General features: G+C 60.6%; 3 protein-coding genes across 3 annotated transcripts; all 3 read left to right on the top strand.

Annotated features, from left to right (window-relative positions):
* The first annotated feature begins 46 nt into the window (after positions 1-46).
* On the top strand, positions 47-3,335 carry LOC103106824 (uncharacterized). Its single transcript, XM_056821169.1, has 2 exons — positions 47-2,917; positions 3,204-3,335. Exon 1 carries the CDS (start codon positions 368-370, stop codon positions 1,274-1,276), a length of 909 nt encoding a protein of 302 aa, XP_056677147.1. The 5' UTR covers positions 47-367; the 3' UTR covers positions 1,277-2,917; positions 3,204-3,335.
* Positions 2,633-5,611, top strand: VPREB3 (V-set pre-B cell surrogate light chain 3). Its single transcript, XM_007506710.3, has 3 exons — positions 2,633-2,879; positions 3,180-3,833; positions 4,452-5,611. Exons 1-2 carry the CDS (start codon positions 2,633-2,635, stop codon positions 3,509-3,511), a joined length of 579 nt encoding a protein of 192 aa, XP_007506772.2. The 3' UTR covers positions 3,512-3,833; positions 4,452-5,611.
* On the top strand, positions 3,758-19,852 carry RAB36 (RAB36, member RAS oncogene family). The gene is made up of 11 exons (XM_056821170.1): positions 3,758-3,833; positions 8,518-8,598; positions 9,148-9,239; positions 15,995-16,060; positions 16,793-16,894; positions 16,975-17,039; positions 17,197-17,248; positions 17,332-17,413; positions 17,535-17,625; positions 17,942-18,067; positions 19,628-19,852. The coding sequence occupies exons 2-11, from the start codon at positions 8,530-8,532 to the stop codon at positions 19,690-19,692; spliced, it is 810 nt and encodes a 269-aa protein (XP_056677148.1). The 5' UTR covers positions 3,758-3,833; positions 8,518-8,529; the 3' UTR covers positions 19,693-19,852.
* Positions 19,853-20,019: the final 167 nt, after the last annotated feature.

Here is a 20,019-nt window from a genome sequence, read left to right as displayed (position 1 = left end):
GGGGGCATGGATGCCCTGCGCATCTGAGCCAGCCTCCAGGGGACAGCCTCCCCCCCTCCCATTTTTAAGCTCCCTTTCGGAGCCTGGGGGCTTCCTCTCGAGCCCCCCCCCCACAACGAGGGCGCCCACTCCCACCCCCGAGGATGGGGGTCCAAGGGGTGAGGGCCCAGGGCAGTCACTTCCTGGGGGCGGGGCGCTCCAGTCAGGGAGCCCCCGCCCCTCCCCCTCCTTCCAGAGGCAACAGAGCCCAGACCAGCTCGCCCAAGCTAGGCTCCCTCTAACTGCCTCCCTGGTGGCAGAGGGGGTGGGGCATCTGGGCCATCCTAACCTCTGGTTTAGCCACTCCTGCTGAGGGACCCCCAAAGCCATGGGGGCAATAAGAGGACCGGGGCTGGGTGGCAGAGCGAGATTCTGGGCTTTCTCTGCCTCCTTTGGCCCAGGCCCGGCTTTGTCGCCCCCCAGGCTGGCCAGACTGTGGCTTGGGCTCCCTCAGACAGTCCTGAGGCTGACTGGGACTACCTCCAGGGGTGGGCAGTGCCCCTCGCCAGGGCTCTCCCAAGGGTGGCAGAGTCTGCAGGGTAGCAGGAGGCCCAGCCCAAGCCCCCCAGTCCAACGGGGAAGGAAGGGCATAGCTCCTCTGGGCCAGGGAGTCTGGGGGCCTCCACAGAAAGGAGGGCTGCAGGAGCTTGTGCCCTCTGCTGCCACCCTCCTGGAGCTGCGAAGGGAATCTGTGCCCACCACCAAGGAGCCCCCCTGTCAAACCCTGGGGGCCCGACTTGTCCTCGGTGCAGAGCCCTCCCCTCGCTGGCATCGGGGAGATGGGCCTGGGGCTGGGTCTTGTCCTCTGCTGCCAGCCCTGTTCTCAAGGCTGCCCCTTCCTCTGTGCACTTTATTTCCTCAGGTTCGGACCCCTCGGGCAGCCACTCCCCCCGCCAGAGTCCCCAACACCAGGGGCGTCCGAGCCCTCGTCTTTCTGGGCCTGTCCTCCGCCGTCCCCCACCCTCGGCCCCCTCCAGGCTCAGTTCGTCTTCCCTGGGAAGCCTCACACTCCTTCCCGCAGGTGGTCATTTCATCACCCCCTGCAAAATCAGCCCCGGCAGCCATCATTCAGCAACCCAGCGTCCACCGAGGCTGGTGTGCGCCTCCTCCTGGCAGGGCAGCTCCTAAGTCTGCGGGCAGGAAGGAGTGCGATGGGCCTGGGTATCGGGCATGGCTTCCCAGATGTCAGGGTGACCTGCTGAGAGGCTCCGAGCGGGGTTCTGCCCCCTTGCGGTAGCTCCCGCCAGTGTTCCTTTCAGCCTCCTCCTAGCTCACCCGGCAGGAATCAGCACCCGCAGGCGGCCCCGGTCTGGACAAATGCTCGGAGGGCAGCAATGCCCCAGCGCCAGGCACGGGATTTCTGAATGGATCCCTTCTCCCATGAGGCACCCGGCCACGCTCTTTAGCTGCCACGGGCCACACTGGCTGGGTCGGAGCCCCCTTGGTGGTGCCCGGCAGTGCGATGGGTTTTCAAAGAGCATCAAGGTGTGACATCCTGGGCCTTAGAATCTGGGTCTCTCCCACTCGGGGTGCTTTCTTGACCTCTGGAGCCCTGAGCTGCTGCCCCAGGAGGGCTTGCTAAGCATCCGGCCATCAGCACCACGTCCGTGGTCCTTATCCTCGGTCCCTGGATCACCAAGAGGCACCACAGGGGAGGCCATGTCTCCTCTGGGCCCTTGGATCGGAGCGTTCTCTGGGAGAGAGCCACAGAAGACGGACCCCGGGGTGCTCTACACTCTGCTCCTGTGGCTCCCAGCGACGCCTCAGCCTCTCTCCTCACCGGTCACCCGTGGCATCTGGGGGGAGGCCGGTTCCCTGTGGGCTCCCCACGAGAAGTGCTGGAAAAGGTCACTGGGCTCCGGGACCCTCCCCTTCTCGCTGCGGGACCAGCGCCATGGGGTCCCCACTTTAGCCTCTGGCTCCTGGGGGCCTCTCTTGGACTCTGGCTCCTGGGGGCCCCCTTTGGTCTCTGGGTCCTGGGGGCCCCCTTTGGTCTCTGGGTCCTGGGGGCCCCCTTTGGTCTCTGGGTCCTGGGGGCCCCCTTTGGTATGTGGGTCCTGGGGGACCCCTTTGGTCTCTGGGTCCTGGGGCCCCACTTTAGCCTCTGGCCCCTGGGGCCCCCTTTGGTATGTGGGTCCTGGGGGCCCCCTTTGGTCTCTGGGTCCTGGGGGACCCCTTTGGTCTCTGGCCCCTGGGGCCCCCTTTGGTATGTGGGTCCTGGGGGCCCCCTTTGGTATGTGGGTCCTGGGGGACCCCTTTGGTCTCTGGGGCCCCTGGCAGTTGCAGCCCTCCCAGCTGGCTCTTATTTGCATGCATTGTGGGGGGCGGGCCCAGCTGCCCCGAGGCTCTGGGCGTCCCTGTCAGCCACTCTGCCTCCCTGACAGCCATGGCCCCCCACCTGCTGGTTCTGCTCTTGATTCCTGTCCTCCTGGCACGTGAGTGATCCTCCATCTCTTTGGCGAGCCAGGCGGGAGGGGCACCCTGGGGGCCACCCGCTGGCAGTGGCCCTTTCTCCTCCCCACCAGCGTGGGCTGTCTCCGAGGCTTGGGCAGAGACAGTAGCCAGGAGGGCCACCAGGTGACCTGGAAGAGGGATGGGGAGGGGAGGAGGGCCTTCTCAGGAGGCTGAGAAGAGGCTCCGCACCAGCGGGAGTGACCGGAGGAATGCCAAGGGGCCCCATCAGGGAGGAGGGCTGCCCACAGAGGAATGGGCTGGCTCGGGAAGCCTGGTACTGAGCTCCTCATCCCTGGCAGTGTTCAAGCAACGCACAGAGGCCCGGTGCCTGCTTGTTGGTGTGTGCTTGGACTCAGTGGCCACTGAGATCCCCAGCTGTGGCATGGGTACCCTTGATACAAGGACGATGGCATCAGGCTGGTGGGTGGGTAGGCCTTTGGGCCCTTGGGCGGGCTGTTGGGCTGGTGGGGGGCCAGCGGGCCTTTGGGCCCTTGGGCCGGTGGGCGGGTAAGTCGGTGGGCCTTTGGGCAGGCTGGTGGGGGGCCGTTGGACCGTTGGGCAGCCGTTGGCCCAGGAGCTCCGGGGAGCGGGGGGGGGGGAGGGGGGGGAGGCCCCTGTGGGCACTCAAGCTTCCCCACACCTGGGCTCCCCAGAGGGGGCCAGGAAGGAGGTGCTGCCAGCCTGAGGGCATTGGGGTGTGTCTCCCCCAGAGTCCCAGCGGGCACCCAGCCAGCCCGAAGCTCTGGTGGTGTTTCCGGGCCAGACGGCCAGGCTGCTGTGCTCCCTGCAGCCAGAAGTGGCCATCTCCGAGCGGGGCATCTCGTGGTTCCAGCAGTTCCCCGGCAGCGCCCCCCGCTTCCTGCTGTACTACTACAATGAAGAGGAGCAGGAGCGCCGGCCGGGGCTCCCAGAGCGCTTTGGGGCCTCCAAGGATGCCACCCACAATGCCTGCATCCTGACCATCTCCCCGGTGCAGCCAGAGGACGAAGCTGACTACTACTGCTCCTTGGCCTACTAGGGCCCTCCTCTCTTCTTTCCCAGCTTCCCCCCTCCCTTTCCCAGCCCTGCCCAGAGCTCCCTGGCCTCTGGCTGGGTGACCCTGGGCCAGTCTCTTGCCCCAGCCCGGACCCACACAACCAGTTTGGGACATTCTCACCCCTGGGCACCCCCCCAGACCTATCCCCTCTGGGTCTTCCTCCTGCCTGGCCAGCTCCCCTGGGGCCCCTCCCTGCTGCTTCCTGCCCCTCCCCTCCAAGTGTGTAGGCTTGCCTCAGCCCCGCCTCTTCCTGCGCGTCATCCCATTGCTATGGTGATGCTGAGCTTCTGGAGCGGCTGCCCGGGTGAGTCAGGGTGGAAGGGGCTGCGCGCCTGGGGGGAGGGGAGGCAGGCTCTGGCCTACCTTGGTCCAGGAAGGCCAGGATAAGGGATATCCTGGACTGGGCTAGATGGGGGAGGGGAGAGATCCAGCTTCTTGGGGTTGGATCCATCCACTGGCCACCAAGCAGGAGTGCCCCAGGAGCAGAGTATGCTCCCTGCACATCCCACCAGTGTTGGGGAAACTGAGGCAGGCCTGGAGCCACTGCTGCCAAAGGAGAAGAGAGCTGGGTGGAAGGGGCAGAGGAAGCAAAGCCAGGCGCCTGCCTCTCTGACATACAGTGACCTGCCCAGGGTCACACAGCCACCCGGAAAGGCAGATGGGATGTCAGAGCCAGAGAGAGTAAGGCTGACAGGGAGGGCTGTGGATGAGCAGTGAGCTCTCCAGCCCGGAAGTGAAAAAGGACACCCAGAGATGCCCAGGGACCGTAGGACAGCCCATCGTGACGACAGTGATCTTCCCAGATTGCCATTGCCTCATTTCCCCCTCACAAGGACCCGGGAGGAAGGGGGGCTATTATCATCCCCAGTGACTTGCCCAGGGTCACGCGGCCAGATTGAAACTCCGAGCTTCCCGGTTGTAGGCCCAAGACTCTATTCCGTGCTGCCAGGAGCACCAAAGCTCAGAATGAGCCGAGGCCCTTCGCTGGCGTGGCCGCCCATGAGTCGTGTCGGTGCCTGGAGTGTGGAAGGGGGCAGAGAGCAAGGGCTCAGGCCCAGGGGGGCTTCGCTTCCTGGGGCCTTGTCCGGAGCACAGTGGGAGGGAGCTGTGCCCGATGCCAGGAAACAAGGGAGGCAGCCCAGGATTGAGAGGGCACGGCTGGGGGGCTTGCTGGAGGCAGCCCAGTGGGCGTCATCAGCAAGAACACTGGCTCGGAGCCAGGCCACTGCCCAGAATGGGCTCAGGGCCCTGGCAAGAGCGCCGCAGTGTCGGCACGCTCCCTCTCTCTCCCCGGCCACGGGGATTCCAGGCTTGCACTTCCCGTCTCCCAGCAGCCTCCTCACTGGAAGAGGCGATGGCAGCGTCTGCACAGGGCCGCCGGGCATGGACTCAGGCTCCCAGGAGAGCGTGGAGCCGGGGGGCACGGTGCCCCAGGAGGACCCCCCGGCGAGCCTCTTGTGCCTGGGCTCCGGCCTGGGGAACGTGGGCGCTGGGCCGCCTCAGCAACACGACCCTCTCTAAAAGCTCGGTGTGGCCGACTTCCGCCAAGTGGCGACGGTCCCAGCCTGCGAGCAGCTCTCCGCCCGGCCTCCTGTCTCCTCGGGGACCCGCCGTGGGTCCTCTGAAAGCCCCAGAGGCTGTGTGTGCGGCCATCTTGGTCCTCAGGAAAGAGCCGCTGGAGCCGCTGGCCAAGCAGCCCCAAGACCTGCCTCCCGGCCTCAGGCACGCAGGAGCCCACGTTGAGCGCCAGCCTCGGCTGGCTCACCCAGACCGTTCTCAGAGCCGTGAGGGAGGCGCGTGGGTCACCCGCCGCCATCGTCCTCCGGGGCAACACCCCCATTCTCTTGCAGGCCTCTCCCACGTGGACCGGCCACTGGGGCGCCAGAGGAAGGCCACGAGCCTGCCGTGCTCCTCGGGCCCCCTCTGGATCGGGCCTGGGGGAAGGGGGCGCCTGCGAGAGCCGCTGTTCCACCAGCTCCACGGAGGCTGGTCCGGCCACCCGAGGCCCCCGAGGAGCCCCAGAAGGGTTGTTAGGCCCCCCGCGATCTCTTCTCCCAATAAAGTGCTTCGCTTTCTTCTGGACTGGACCGTTTGAGTCTCCAAACCTGGCTGGGCTTCCTCCACAGCCCCAGCCTGACTTTGGCTCCCAGCAGAATTCCCGGACTGTCCCGAAGGTGGGCGGCAGCTTGAAGGAGAGGAAAGTGGCGCCTCCCAAGCTGCCACCGGCCTCCTCAAGAACAGAGGGAGGGCCCCACCGGCTCCCCCATTTCCCTTCGGGTCCAAACAGGCGAGCTCGCCAAAGAGCTCAGTGCTTAGGCCGGCGCCCAGGCCTGGCAGGCTGTCGGCTGATGCAGGGGGAGCTGGACGGGATGGCTCAGGGCACAGCCTGACCCCAAGGGGCGATGAGAGTGGAGGGGGGTGCAGGGGCGGGGCTCTGGGATATGAGTTTGGCCTCCACGAACACCGAGGAGTTAGGCTCGAGCGTCAGGCTGACCCCCACAAGGCCGACATCCCTGAGCAGCCACAGAAAAGCTGGCGTGTGGCACAAACACTTGGTGCCACGCGTGCAACGTGGTGGCGGCCCAGCAGATGACAGTCCTGGTGACAAGTGCCAAGGGTGTTGGGTGAGTCGGGAGTGCAGCCAGGGTAGCGGGCGAGATCTGGGCATCCTGGCGAGGGACGGCTGCCAGGGCGCGGAGGACATAGTGGCCCACGCTGTGCCCTCCCCTTGCGTGTTGGGTCTGGATCCAGGCTCCTCGGAGGGCAGCAGGGCCCCGAGGCGCTGCCATGGGCTGAGGACAGGCACCCTGGGCATGGAGAGCTGCCTATTTGCCATCAGGGATTGCCCTGGGGCATGGGCCCATGGGCACCCGTAGAGCACCGCCTCTGCAGCACCCCAGGGCTGAAGCTGCTTCCCCATCAGCCCTCCAAAATCACGCCGGCTTCCACACTGCACCGAGGACGTCTCCCTGAGCCCCTGCCACAGACTTCTCGGCAGCCTGTATCCGCTGCTGCTGCTCGGGCTTCCTGGCTGGCCAAAACGAGGCCACAGAATTCCAGCGGCTGGGCCAGAGAGCCGCTTCCTGTGGCCTGTGGCAGCTCTCCCCAGAGCCTCTCTGATTGAAGAACAGAGGCCCCCCTCCTCCCTCCCAACGTGGCGGCCACCGGTGGACCTCGTCACCATATCCAGCCCTGCTCAGGAGCCCCTGGTTCATAGCCCATCCCTGGGGGCCAAAGAGCCACTTCTCCCTCAGATCCCAATTCAGTGTTATCTTCCACAGTGTCATCCATGGTGGTGCCCGGGGGGTGGGCAGCTTCCTTCCTGGGATGCCCACGTGGGTTGGTCTGTCTGGTGGCGCTTTGGGCTTCACCTTGGGCCCAAGCGAGCTCTTCCCCTGGTCTGAGAAGTGCCCCGATCCAATGTTCCCCCTTAGTGGATGCCTTTAGGCTTTCTTATTTCGTACCCAGAGCTTTGGACTTCTCATTTCCTCTGATGGCTGCTGTAAACCTTAAAATTTCACAGACTTATGAATTTTACTCCACATTGAGGAATCCTCTAATTCCCTGCTTGAAATAATTCCCTACCAGATAGTGAGAACTCTACTTGAATGTGAAAACTCCTTGCTATGGGAGGACCCCTACTCCACCCCTACTTAAGACTGCTTTAGGGGAGAAAACTCCTTGCTAAACAATGAAAGTACTTGAAAACCATACTTATAAAGGAAAGGAGTTCTTTGAGCCATGAATTGATACAATGGGATGCTAGGTACCTATAAAGGTGGGGCAACTTGTAAACTACTTAGACCTAAAAGGTGAAAACTTACTCAGAGGTTTTCTCTTAATGAAATTAGTCGACACAGCAGCATTTTTTTCTGACTTACTAAAGAGATTAATCTACTCAGCTGTGAATTCAAAATGGGCTGTCTTTTGGAAAACATCTACAGTGATTGGTAGATGGAAGAACTTAGGGGAGGTGACATAGGAGATTTTGCCCTTAAAAATTACAGCTCAGAGAAGAGCTGGAGGTCATTCTGAAACATTCAGATTGAGGAGGGAGCTGGTGAAAGCAGCTGAGATGATGCTGGCCTGGTGTCACTAGAATCCTTGCTTAGACAGATCTTGTGTTGAGTGTTAGAAGACTGACTGATCTCTCTCTTAAGACTCAGGTCTAGGCCATGTTGGCTTAAGGCCCTTCATACTTATTTCCTTTTTCTCTCTTTTCTTTAATTCCACATTTGTATTAATTAAAATCTCTATAAAACCCAGTTGACTTGGGTATTTGAATAATTGGGAATATTTCCCTGGCGACCACCTTATATTTGATTTCAAACCCAAGACACTGTAGTGAAACATATTTTCTGCGGTCAGATTTACTCACCCTCTCTTATATCTATCACAATTTATATCTTCCACCATTTTAACTCACTACAGTTTATGGGCTTCACTATTTTAAATCTCACACTGCTTCCTTTTGAAAGCCCCCTCCCCCCACCCCATCCTGTGCCATCTTCCCTGATCAGTTTTGCTTCACTTTGCCTGGGACCCAGAGCTCTGGGCTTGGAGTCAGGAGGACCTGTGTTCAAATCCAGCCTCGGGCACTTGCTAGCCAGGGGACCCTGTGTGTGCCTCAGTTTCCTCATCTATAATGGGATCCCTGAGAGCCCCTTCCCCGCTCCAGGGTTGTTGGGGGGTCAGATGAGGCTCACAGCACACAGTAGGCCTTCTGCAGCTCCTCCTTCACAGAGTCATTGGCAGGTCGAATCCCCAGGAGTCGGGTGAAAGATGGCACGAGGGGGGGGCAGGGAGGCCAGCTCTGAGGGCTGCCCCAGAAGCTCTGAGAGCCAGGGGAAGGCGAAGGCAGGGCAGATTGCAGCAGGACCTCTGGGGCGCAAGGCTCTGTGGGCGGCCCTCCCATGCGTGCCCACATCCTGCGTCCTGGTGGGGCCCTCGGCCTCTGGCGCCTCCACTCTCTGCCTTGTGTCTCTTAGGGCCGTGCCAGGATGAGAGCCGACCCGATGCCCCTGGGGCTGCCCGTCCGCCGAGGCCGAGTCATCTCCGACTTTCCCAAGGTAAGCCCCAGGGCAGCCCTCAGCCTCTGCCCTTCCCATCACCTGGGGGCCGGCCCCTTCCTAGGCATCCATGCCGCCTGCCCTCCCCCTGCCCGCTGCCCCCTCTGTGGCTGGGCAGGGGGGCCTTGTGCCCTCTCCCATGGGAAGACTCTCCTCCATGCCCTAACGCTGGACGACGGCCTCTCGCCCCCTCCGACCCATCTTCCTTTCAGGGGCCAAATAAGCCCATGCCGGCTGGCTCTGGGGCCCAGGCCGTGGGAGGCATGCAGGGATGTCCTTGGACTCAGGCCACGCCTGGGGCCACCAGAGTCCAGAGCTTTCTGAGCAATGGGGTGGATTTCTTCATTCCGCCTTGGAGCCGGTGGGGAGGACCGGATCAGGGAGAGCCTCCACCCCTGGCGGCGCCCAACCCCCTTGAGGGTCCCTGGCGATGACTCAGGGGACGATGGTCCACCCAGTCATCAGACGGGGCCACAGCGGGCAGAGCAAGACAGGCTGCCCGGCCTTCCTCTCATGACCCAGCCACAGCCCCGCGTCTGTGTCTTGCAGTGGTACACGCCCGAGGCCTGCCTTCAGCTCAAGGAGCATTTCCACGGGCAGGTGCAAGCTGCCTGCCGGGAGAGAAGGACGGGCACCGTGGGGTGAGTGATAGCGCCGTGGCCCGGGACAAGCACAGCCGTGGCCTTGTGGACAGCCCCGACTGAGGCAGGAGCGCCAGCTGGCTGAGCCCAGGGCTGGGAAGCCTGATGCCAGGGCCGTGCCCCATTAGCTATCCTCCCGAGAGGGAGGCTGAGCCTTCTTCTGCTGGCGGTCCAAGGCCCGGGGACATGGGCACCGCGTGTGCCTTGTGGCAGCCTGCCTCTCCTGTCCCCGGGGCTCATGAGGAGAGGACTGCCACAGAGGGGAAAGGCTGGCCTCTCTGCTCAAGCTCTGTGGCCAGCTTGCTTCCAGGCACCTTTGGGTGCACCAGGGAGAGGGAGGCAGGGCCGTCACTTCTCTGGCTCCTTCGCCCACCTGTGAAGTCAAGAGAGGGTGGGGCAGGCACACCCCGTACCCCTATGCTTGGTCAGGCCGCCACAATTGAAGAAGGGCTTGTGTGCACTGGGCCTCCTGCTCAGCACAGTCCCTGCCTTCATGGGGCGCCAGCAATGAAGGGATGGCGAGAGGGAGGGGACCTGGAGAGGGAGGCCGAGCTCCTTGGGGTGTAAGGAGGCTGGGGCTGGGCTCTGGACACCAAATGGGGGTCACGCCAGAGTGAGACCATCCCTGGAGCCCAGGAGAAGGGAGAAGCCGAAGCTCCCACAAAGGGCCACCCTCTATTCCAGAGAATGTGAGGCTGGCTCTCTGCTGAGGTGGAGGGGGTTTATAAAAGGGAACTGAGGAGGAAAGGAGGGCCCAGGAGACCAGCAGAGGCCAGGAGTGTCAGCCTGCTGTCAGGCCCACACAGCTTCCCTCCACCCAGGCACCTCTAGGCAGGTGGGCTTCCACAGGGACGGAGGGTTGGAGGTGAAGGGCTGGGGCCTGGGAGCCTCCAAGGCAGGCCTAGCAAGATTCCCTTGCCCTGTGGCCCAAGGTAGGGCCGCAGGACCAAGGCTAGCGACAGGCAGGAGGCCCTCCCAGCCTCAGCATTCACCAGCTGCCTGCTGTGTGCCAGGCATGTAAACCAGGCCCAGGCCTCAGGCTGCCCTCCCTGTGGGGCCTGGCCATGGAGAGGCATGAGCCAGTGGAAGGGGGTCCGAAACAGGAGAGGGTGCCGCCGCCCCATAGGGGCTCAGAGGAACAAGAGGAGGCTGCAGCCAGGAGCTGGAGGGGTGACGGTAGCCTCAAGGCAGTGGGGAGCAGCAGCAGATGTTAGGGCCCTGGATGAGAGCAGGAGCAGCAGAGCCTGAGAGGTAGATATTGGGCCCTGGCTACAAAGCAGACAAGTCTGCAGCACTGATGGGCCAGGCCCAGGGCTAAGCACCCCAGCGGTCAGCGGCACATCGGGAAGCTTTCATAAGGGCTCCTGAGTGCGAGCCATTGGGCAGCCTGTGAGCAAGGCCTGGGGGGCCATTTCTGGGGCCCCCCATGGCTTCATAACAGGCCTGGAAAGGAGGAAAAGAAGCTGGGCAGAGTCTCCCCCTTCCCTGGGCTCCGTCCTGCCCAGATGCTAAGGTCCGGCCACTTTCCATGCTCCCATTGCACAGAGCCCACAGCCGGCCCCAGAGAGCACTTTTCTGCTCGCAGTGCCACGGGGCGCTCTCCTGGGTAGGAAGAGCGGGCTGGAGCTTCACAACCCCTCGATGGGTGACCTCTGGGCTGCCTGGGTGTGGGCCAGGGCAGGGGGGCTGGCATGACTGCCCCCTGCCCCCTGGCTGCTGGCTTGGACCCTTTGAGAGAGGAGCGGGGTGGGGGGGGGAGGAACAGGCATTTAGGTAGCACCTACTGGATGCCAGGCCCTGGGCCAGCTCCTTTCTGGCTTGGTTTTTTTTTTTAACAAATAAGATCTCATCTGGTCCTTTTGAAGATTCTGGGAGGTATCCCCATTTTACAGCTGAGAAAACTGAGACAACAGAGGCAAAGTGACCCACCCGGAATCACTGAGTCCTTAGCATGAGGCTGGATTTGAGCTTGGGTCTTCTTGACTCCAGGCCCAGCGCTCCATCCCTGGCATCTCCAGCTGCCCCCAGAGAGACGCTTCAAGCCAGAAAGTCCCCTTCATGCCCTTTCTTTTTAAAAGCCCTTCCCTTCCGTCTTAGAATCGGTACCAAGGATTAGCTCCAAAGCAGAGCCGTAACAAGGTCTAGGCAATGGAGGTTGAGTGACTTGTCTAGGGGAATGCAGCCAGGAAGTGCCTGAAGCCAAATTCGAACCCAAGACTTCCTGTCTCCAGGTCGGGTGCTCTGGGCCCTTTCACACCTAAAAAGCATCACTTGTAAGCCATGACCTCTCCGAGGAGCGCAGGAGATCCATACAGCAGATTTCACTTCCAGGCCCTGCTGCAGTGGCCACCAGGGAGCATCCCCGGATGTGGCTTGTCCTCACACCCCTCTGGGCAGCCAGCCTGGGGGCCTCTCAGAGACTCCACAAGGCCAAGTGTGGGAAAGCCCATCTCTCAGGGTGACGCTTAGTGCCCAGGGAGACCCAGCCTCGGGCTCCCCTGAGGTCAGCACATGCTCCTAGGGTGCGTGAAGGGGGAGGAAAGAGAAGCCACATCCTGCCATCCTCCCTCAGCACTCTTCCAAGACTGCCCTCTCCAAGGTCCCCAGCCCCCCTCATTCTCCTTGGCCAGCAGGTCCCTGTCCCCTGATTGGCTCCTCCCTCTTCCCCGGGTGGCCCACCGAGATGTAGGATTTTCCCATCTGCCTTTCCTGCTGACCTTCTGTTGCCCACCTCCGACTGCCTCCCAGACATCTCTCACTGCACGTCCAGGAGCCATCTGAAACTCAGTGTCCCAAACTGATCTCATTCTCTTTCTCCCCAGCCCTTCCCCCTCCCACTTTCCCTGTCACTGGGGAGCCAACCTTATCCTTGCAGGACTCCATGCTCCCAACTTAGAGGCCACAGGTTTGTCAATTTCACCTCTGTAGGTCAGACCTCCCTGGTCAGTTTCCCCCTGTAGGCATCTCTGATCAGTTTCACCTCTGCCACCTCCCCCTGGTCAGTTTCCCCTCTGTAGGCATCTCTGATCAGTTTCTCCTCTGTCACCCTCCCCCTGGTCAGTTTCCCCTCTGTAGGCATCTCTGATCAGTTTCTCCTCTGCCACCTCCCCCTGGTCAGTTTCCCCTCTGTAGGCATCTCTGATCAGTTTCACCTCTGTCACCCTCCCCCTGGTCAGTTTCCCCTCTGTAGGCATCTCTGATCAGTTTCTCCTCTGCCACCTCCCCCTGGTCAGTTTCCCCTCTGTAGGCATCTCTGATCAGTTTCTCCTCTGCCACCCTCCCCCCCTCTGGTCAGTTTCTCCTCTGCCACCTGTTAGGAGGGCCATTTAGGGAAGGGGATCAAATGGATGTGTTTAGGTCAGTAGCAGAAGATTAACAAACCGGCTATCTTTTACTTTTTGATTTGCATCTTGTCATTGTCTCTTTCAATCTTCAACACTAGAATCTTTATGGCCTATGTCTGCTGCAAACCCCCAACAGCTTTCCTCTTGAATTCCTCCAGACTCACTTTCTCCCAGTGAGGACAGCTGTTTCTAACAATTTCTTCCTACAGTACAGGCACTCCTCAGAGAGCACACCAAGCCCCAGTGACAATTCAGCAGCTTCCGGCTGCAGGCGACTCCCCAACATCCTGCTTTATACAAAGCCCAAATTTCGACAGCTGTGTGTCAGGTCTCTCAGCATTCCTCTTCATTACTTCTATCAATGACTGCCCTGCCTGTTTTCATGCTCTGTAATTATGGACTGGATTCAAATCAAGTTCCTCCAAATCAGCTGGCCATGGTGTTAGAGCAGGATTAGTCTGGGCTTCTTCTACAAACCCTTCGCTCTCTCCTCATGAATAGCTCTTCCATCAGAAGAGAGAAATCTGCAAAATCAGGGTCACAAATCTTTATGGCCCTCTTATCCTCTCCGATCACAAAAAAATCTGTTCTTTTGATTGCCTCTCATTCTGCAGCTGAGAATTGCTTGTGTGATTTTAAATGAATGATTCCATTCTCTGGAGAAACAAAAGGCACATCTCTTAAAGGAAGCAGGTTTTGTGTTTAGTGCCTCTGTTTCCCTTTTTAGCCTACTGGGAATCTTTGGGGTTACATCACTTCCTTCTGCTAATTGCCCAATACCATTTCTAGCAACATGCTTACGATCAGTATTGATACATTTTCCATGGACAGCAGCATTAGCCAGAGCTGGATCATAACTTTTTTTGTTGTAATAACAACATCATGTACCTGTTTCATCTCAGAATCTCTAAACAACATAGTAGAAACACCCTCGATTGTATACAGAGTAGCCATGACGAGCCACCTAAATCTGTATGCCCAACCAAAAGCCAAACACACCATCTGCAGTGTAAATCTCACCTCAGGTCTTATTACACTCCAAGCTAACAATGGCCAAAAAAAAAAAAGATTCTGGGCTCCCAGTCAAATACCACATAAGGTATATACAGCACTTCCTTCCATGATCGACGTTAGTAATCAGGGAACAGAATCTTATACAAAAATATCTTTGTGACATTTCCAACCACTTTGAAAAGCCAAGCCTCTAGCAAAGATCTTAGGTGGCTTAAGTGCTGGACAGCAACAGCTAGCTTTGATTGACAGCCCTCTGTCAAAGGGCTAGTGGACTTGAGTGCTGAAGGGACAGCTCCTGCCAGTTAGTCTCTTAGAAGCTTACTTAGCTGCCAGCATTTGAGTGACAGGTGCCTGACTGGACAATGTGGTGTCATTACCTGACACCACTGACAACCAGGCTTGAAAACTCCCTTCAGGCCTTTCCCAAAACCACCCCAGACTGTGGGGAGGGTGATTTAGGGATGGGACCAGATGGAGAGGTTTGGGCCAGGAGCAGCAGATTTATCAGGCTTGGGAAGGCCAACAGAGCCTGGCTCAAAGATGACACACAAACCACTCAATGAAATACGAAAGTAGGTTTTAATTAAAAAAAAAAAAGAATGAGGTAGAAGGGCATGGGATAACCTAAACCCAATTTCCTGACTAATACCCCAGTGCCAGGGCCATCTACGGAGTCCCCAGAACGAAAGACGGACTGGAACATTATCAAAGAGGGATCATGAACGTTTATTGTGAGCAGCACCCAAGATTTAAGGCTCTCCTCAGAGGAACAACCTCCCCTCCCCAGAATGTGAACAGGGGAGCTGCCCGATCTCAGGAGTTCTTGGATCTGTTTATGCAGCCTCTAACTGAGATTTCTATGTTTTGGCGGACTCAGCAGGAACAGTATGTCACAAACACCTGGGAAGAGGAACTCTAGTCCATGAGGTCATGGAAGGTTCACTGCACCCCAGGATCTACTATCTCTTCAGAGATTTCTTCAGTGACTTTCCCCTACTCTAATCCTCCCTAACTGCCCAAACCCCCAGTCCCTGATCTTGGCTAAACTAACCCCCCCCCCCAGCTGGGTTTAAGGAAAGGGTCTGTGTGAGCCTCATAGAGCCCAGGGGAGGTCTAGATCCCAAAGGACCCAGGCCTGGTCTCACAATCAGATGCCAGATGGTTCAGGATCGCCAGGAACTGCAGTGGATAAAACAGATCAGCAGAGAAGCAGAGCAGGCAAGGCAGCCAGACAGCAAGACAGGACAGGGAATTCAGAGTGTGAGCCACTAAGGAAAAGCAGCCCGAATCTCTAGGTGAAAGCCTCTGGAATCATCTCTGGTCAGTTTCACCTCTGTAAGCAGCTCTGGTCAGTTTCGCCTCTGGAATCATCTCTGGTCAGTTTCACCTCTGTAAGCATCTCTGGTCAGTTTCACCTCTGTAAGCATCCCTGGTCAGTTTCACTCCTGCACCATCTCACTTAGAGTGGAGCCCCCTTCTCTCCTCTGACCCTTGCTGCTCCCTAGTAAAGACCCTAATTCCCCGAATCCTGAACCATGGCAGCAGTGCTGGGGCGGAGCTCTGCCTACAGATCTCCCCTCCAGTCTGTCCTCTCCTCAGAGGTGAAAGGCAGCATTTTCCCAAGCCTGGATCTGAGCATGTCCTAATGAATTCTGTGGCTCCCTATTTCCCTCAGGTGCAAATGTAAAATGCTCCATTTGGCCTATCTTACTCCCTGCCATGCACTTTTGGGTCCGTGACCCTGGCCTGGGGCATTCTCTCTGGCCATCCCCCACGCCAGGAATGCTCCCCTTAGTCTGCTCTGTTCTGCCAGCTTCACATCTCCATCGCGGCATCCCTGTCCTCTCCAGAGTCTGCATCTTGGTCGGCCCTGCTGCTTTCCAGAGCCAGGCTGTGCCTGCATGGTGAGGCTCGGCCGTGCTCCTGGGGCTTCCCCGGGTGCTGTGTGCACTGCATCGAGCCAGATGCCAGCTCCCTGGGCGTCTGCCGAGGGCTCCCCGGGCCGCTCCTCAGCACTCTGCTCCGCTCCCACGTTGCCGTGCGGTGGTCGCGGTCCGCTTCTTTGGCTGGTGGGAGGCGGGTTTGGGTGTGCTCAGAGCATTCCTTACTCCACCACCTTTGCGACCAGAAGCAGCTTCTCCCTCCTCCTCTCCGGCATTCTTCAAGTTCCTCTCCAGGAAGCCTTCCTCAGTTTCCCCAGCTGTCCTCTGTAGCTTGTTTGCAGCTCCCCCTCGCCCGCCCTGGGAGCTCCTTGAGGGAGTTCCTGGCACACAGCAGGGCCTGCGTCGGGGGCTCCTGGTGGGCAGAGGAGCCATCCAGCTCCAGGGCAGGGGCAGATGGCGGCGGGATGGTGGGCTGGCCGGCCACCTTCTCACCGGGCTCTCGCCGTGCCCCCAGGCTGAAGGTGTCCAAGGTGGTGGTCCTGGGAGACCTCTACGTCGGCAAGACCAGCCTCATCAACAGGTATCTCTCCCGGCTGCCCCACCGGCCTGGGCAGAGGGTGAGCTGCCAGGGCCGGGGCCCCATTCACGCTGCTGGGGCTTCCTGCCCCGTCGGCTCCCCTCTCCCATCCGGTACCCCCAAGGGGCTGTGTTCTGGTTCCGAAGCAGACGCATGGGTGAAGTGACTTGCCCAGGGTCATGCAGTTAGAGGTCTGAGGGCAAATTTGACCCAGGCCCTCCCTTCTTCAAGTCTGGCTCTCTGTCCACTGAGCCACCTGGCCGGGCCCCTCCAGCCTTCTGGGGCACTTCAGACCCCCCTTCTGCCCCCTGTGCTCTCAGCCCCTCGGGGCTGGGCTTGGCTTCACCCTGGCCCAATGGCTCGGGACTGGCCTCCCTCCTCCTTAGCCTTTGTCCTCAGCCCGACCCCCAGGTCATTTCTCCCTCCTCGGTCACTTCCGGAGACCAGAAGGGAGAGGCGTGTCCCATGGTGGCCTTTCTGAAACAGATCTGGGGGGGCCAAGTGGCCCCCAAGCACGGGAGAGGTCAGCCGTGGCAGGGAGCAGAGGCGGGGAGATCTCCCAGACCCTCGGGCCACCCTAAGTGGGGCGGGACTCCCTGGACAGGGGGAGGGGACGGGGTCCAGGAGGGAAGGGCCCGGACGTGGCCTATATCCACGTGGGTGTGGAGGCCAGTCCCCCTCGGTGCCCGCTGCTGGCACCGTGCCAGGCAGCTCGAAGCCCGGGCTCACCCCCAGGTTCTGCAAAGATGTGTTTGACCGTGACTACAAGGCCACCATCGGGGTGGACTTCGAGATGGAGAGGTTCGAGGTCTCGGGGGTCCCCTTCAGCCTCCAGATGTGAGTGGGCGGTGCAGGGAAGGGGAGGGGAGGTGCCCACGCAGCCCCTCCCCACCCAGGCACGCCTCGTCTCCCCACAGCTGGGACACGGCCGGCCAGGAGAAATTCAAGTGCATCGCCTCGGCCTACTACCGGGGTGCCCACGGTGAGCCTGGCACGGAGGGCACACCTCGGCCCAAGGACCTAAGGCTGGAGGCGGGCAGGGGCATGGGCAGAGTGGGCAGGGCGGGCAGGGCAGGCACGGGCACGGGCAGGGGCAGGGCCTCGGCCTCCCTCGAGCTCCCCCTCTGGTGCCCGGGCAGTGATCATCACCACGTTTGACCTGGCGGATGTCGAGACCCTGGGCCACACCAGGTGAGTGCCCGGCGCGCGGGGGGTCTCTGCGGGCCACGGGCCTCCTGGCTGGGCCCGGCTAGCTCCCCTGTCCCTGGTACCAGGCAGTGGCTGGCAGAGGCCCAGAGGGAGAACGAGCCGGGATCCAGCTTTGTCTTCCTAGTGGGGACCAAGAAGGACCTGCTGGTGAGCCACCGGGGGTCAGCGGGGGAGGGGGGTGGCCGGGCGGGGTCATCCTGGAGTCCCAGCAAGGGGCAGATCTGGGATTCGAACCCGGGTCCAGGGCCGGCCCCTTTCGCTCCCCCAGTCAGGTGCCGCCTGCGAGCAGACCGAGATGGACGCCATCCGCCTGGCCAAGGAGATGCGGGCCGAGTACTGGTCGGTGTCGGCCAAGACCGGTGAGATGCCGGCTCTCGTGCCTCGGTTTCTGGATCCGTAGCATGCGCGCCCGGCGCCAATCCTTGTAGACCCGAGTCAATGGGCCCCATGCCTGTGCCTGCCACCCACCGAGGGCCTCCACTGTGGGCCAGGAAGCTGAGGGGGGCGGGGAGCAACGTGCTGGGCAGGGGACAGAGGCCTGGTGTCGGGAAATGATGGAGGACGGGAGGCCCCTGGGGCTGGGCTCAGGCCAGGAGCGTCTCCCTCGATGGAGAGCTCGGGTGGTGGGTGCGAATCCTATGGGCCCCACTGGTCACTCCACCCGTGCCTGCGCAGGGGAGAACGTCAAGGCCTTTTTCACTCGAGTGGCCGCCCTGGCCTTTGAGCAGTCTGTGCTCCAGGAGCTGGAGAGGAAAGATGGCCGCCACTGCCAGATTGGAGCCGGCGCTGCCATCGTCATGCGTACGTGTCTGCAGACCCCTCTGGACCTGGCCTGAGCTCAGAGCCCACCAAGACCCCCAGATCTTCTTCAGAACCTCCCCATCTGCCCTGGTGCCCTGCTGGGCCACCACTTGGGGCGGCCCCGGCTATTCCAGACTCCATCTCTACTCTGTGGGTCCTGCCCAAGCAATAAGGGGGTAGTGAGGGCCTGACCTGGGGCCTCCTGGGGAAGGAAAGAGGGAAGGAAGGGAGGGAGGGAGGGAGGGAGGGAGGAAGGAAGGAAGGAAGGAAGGGAGGGAGGGAGGGAGGGAGGGAGGGAGGGAGGGAAGGAAGGAAGGAAGGAAGGAAGGAAGGAAGGAAGGAAGGAAGGAAGGAAGGAAGGAAGGAAGGAGGGAGGGAGGGAGGGAGGGAGGGAGGGAGGGAGGGAGGGAGGGAGGGAGGGAGGGAGGAAGGAAGGAAGGAAGGAGGGAAGGAAGGAAGGAAGGAAGGAAGGAAGGAAGGAGGGAAGGAAGGAAGGAAGGAGGGAAGGAAGGAAGGAAGGAAGGAAGGAAGGAAGGAAGGAAGGAAGGAAGGAAGGAGGGAAGGAAGGAGGAAGGAAGGAGGGAAGGAGGGAAGGAAGGAAGGAAGGAAGGAAGGAAGGAAGGAAGGAAGGAGGGAAGGAAGGAAGGAAGGAAGGAAGGAAGGAAGGAAGGAAGGAAGGAGGGAAGGAAGGAAGGAGGAAGGAAGGAGGGAAGGAGGGAAGGAAGGAAGGAAGGAGGGAAGGAAGGAAGGAAGGAGGGAAGGAAGGAAGGAAGGAAGGAAGGAAGGAAGGAAGGAAGGAAGGAAGGAAGGAAGGAAGGAAGGAAGAAAGGAAGGAAGGAAGGAGGAAGGAAGGAGGGAAGGAGGGAAGGAAGGAAGGAAGGAGGGAAGGAAGGAAGGAAGGAAGGAAGGAAGGAAGGAAGGAAGGAAGGAAGGAAGGAAGGAAGGAAGGAAGGAAGGAAGGAAGGAAGGAAGGAGGGAAGGAAGGAAGGAAGGAAGGAAGGAAGGAAGGAAGGAAGGAAGGAAGGAAGGAAGGAGGGAGGGAAGGAAGGAAGGAAGGAAGGAAGGAAGGAAGGAAGGAAGGAAGGAAGGAAGGAGGGAAGGAAGGAAGGAAGGAAGGAAGGAAGGAAGGAAGGAAGGAAGAAAGGAAGGAAGGAAGGAGGAAGGAAGGAGGGAAGGAGGGAAGGAAGGAAGGAAGGAGGGAAGGAAGGAAGGAAGGAAGGAAGGAAGGAAGGAAGGAAGGAAGGAAGGAGGGAAGGAAGGAAGGAAGGAAGGAAGGAAGGAAGGAAGGAAGGAGGGAGGGAAGGAAGGAAGGAGGGAGGGAAGGAAGGAAGGAAGGAAGGAAGGAAGGAAGGAAGGAAGGAAGGAAGGAAGGAAGGAAGGAAGGAAGGAAGGAAGGAAGGAAGAAAGGAAGGAGGGAAGGAAGGAAGGAAGGAAGGAAGGAAGGAAGGAAGGAGGGGGGAGGGAGGGAGGGAGGGGGGAAGCTTCCCAGGCCCCTCCCCCCTCCGGGCAGCTCCGAGGCGGGGCTCCAGCCCAGGCCGCTTTTTCCACCTTTGCTTCCAGGAATGGAGGCGAGCGCCGCGGCGGGCCGGGAAGCGGGGAGCCCGGGCCGCCTGCAATGCTGCTAGGCTGCTGCAATGCTGTGGGCGGAGCCTCTCCTGCGCGGACGCCCCTCAGCCGCGCCCTCCTCCCTCCTCGGCGACCTCCCAGGAGCCCCTGCGGCTCGCCCCTCCCCCACCCCGCCTCCCCGCCTCCCCTTCGGCGCCATTAAAGCGTCTCCTCCCCCGCGCCCGGTGGCCTGTGGAGCTTTGTCCGCGCCGAGTGCACGCACTGCCCCCGCGGCGTCTGGTCCGCATTTTGCAGGGGGTGAAATGACTCGTCCAGGGTCACCCAGCTGACGCTGCTCTCCCGAGGGGGCCAGGCTTCCTGGCTGTGCGGGGGAGGGAGCAGGGAGG

The sequence above is a fragment of the Monodelphis domestica genome, chromosome 3 (assembly GCF_027887165.1).
Source record: "Monodelphis domestica isolate mMonDom1 chromosome 3, mMonDom1.pri, whole genome shotgun sequence".
NCBI classification, from domain to species: domain Eukaryota; kingdom Metazoa; phylum Chordata; class Mammalia; order Didelphimorphia; family Didelphidae; genus Monodelphis; species Monodelphis domestica.
Note: the sequence above shows the minus strand (reverse complement) of the source record. Positions and strands in the feature narration are given on the sequence as shown.

Coding starts and splice junctions, on each gene's coding strand:
- LOC103106824 (XM_056821169.1), top strand. CDS start 368: ATGGGGGCAATAAGAGGACCGGGGCTGGGTGGCAGAGCGAGATTCTGG.
- VPREB3 (XM_007506710.3), top strand. CDS start 2,633: ATGGGGAGGGGAGGAGGGCCTTCTCAGGAGGCTGAGAAGAGGCTCCGC. Junction 2,880..3,179: donor GATCCCCAGCTGTGGCATGG/GTACCCTTGATA, acceptor TGCCAGCCTGAG/GGCATTGGGGTGTGTCTCCC.
- RAB36 (XM_056821170.1), top strand. CDS start 8,530: ATGAGAGCCGACCCGATGCCCCTGGGGCTGCCCGTCCGCCGAGGCCGA. Junction 17,040..17,196: donor CTACTACCGGGGTGCCCACG/GTGAGCCTGGCA, acceptor GTGCCCGGGCAG/TGATCATCACCACGTTTGAC. Junction 17,626..17,941: donor GTCGGTGTCGGCCAAGACCG/GTGAGATGCCGG, acceptor GTGCCTGCGCAG/GGGAGAACGTCAAGGCCTTT.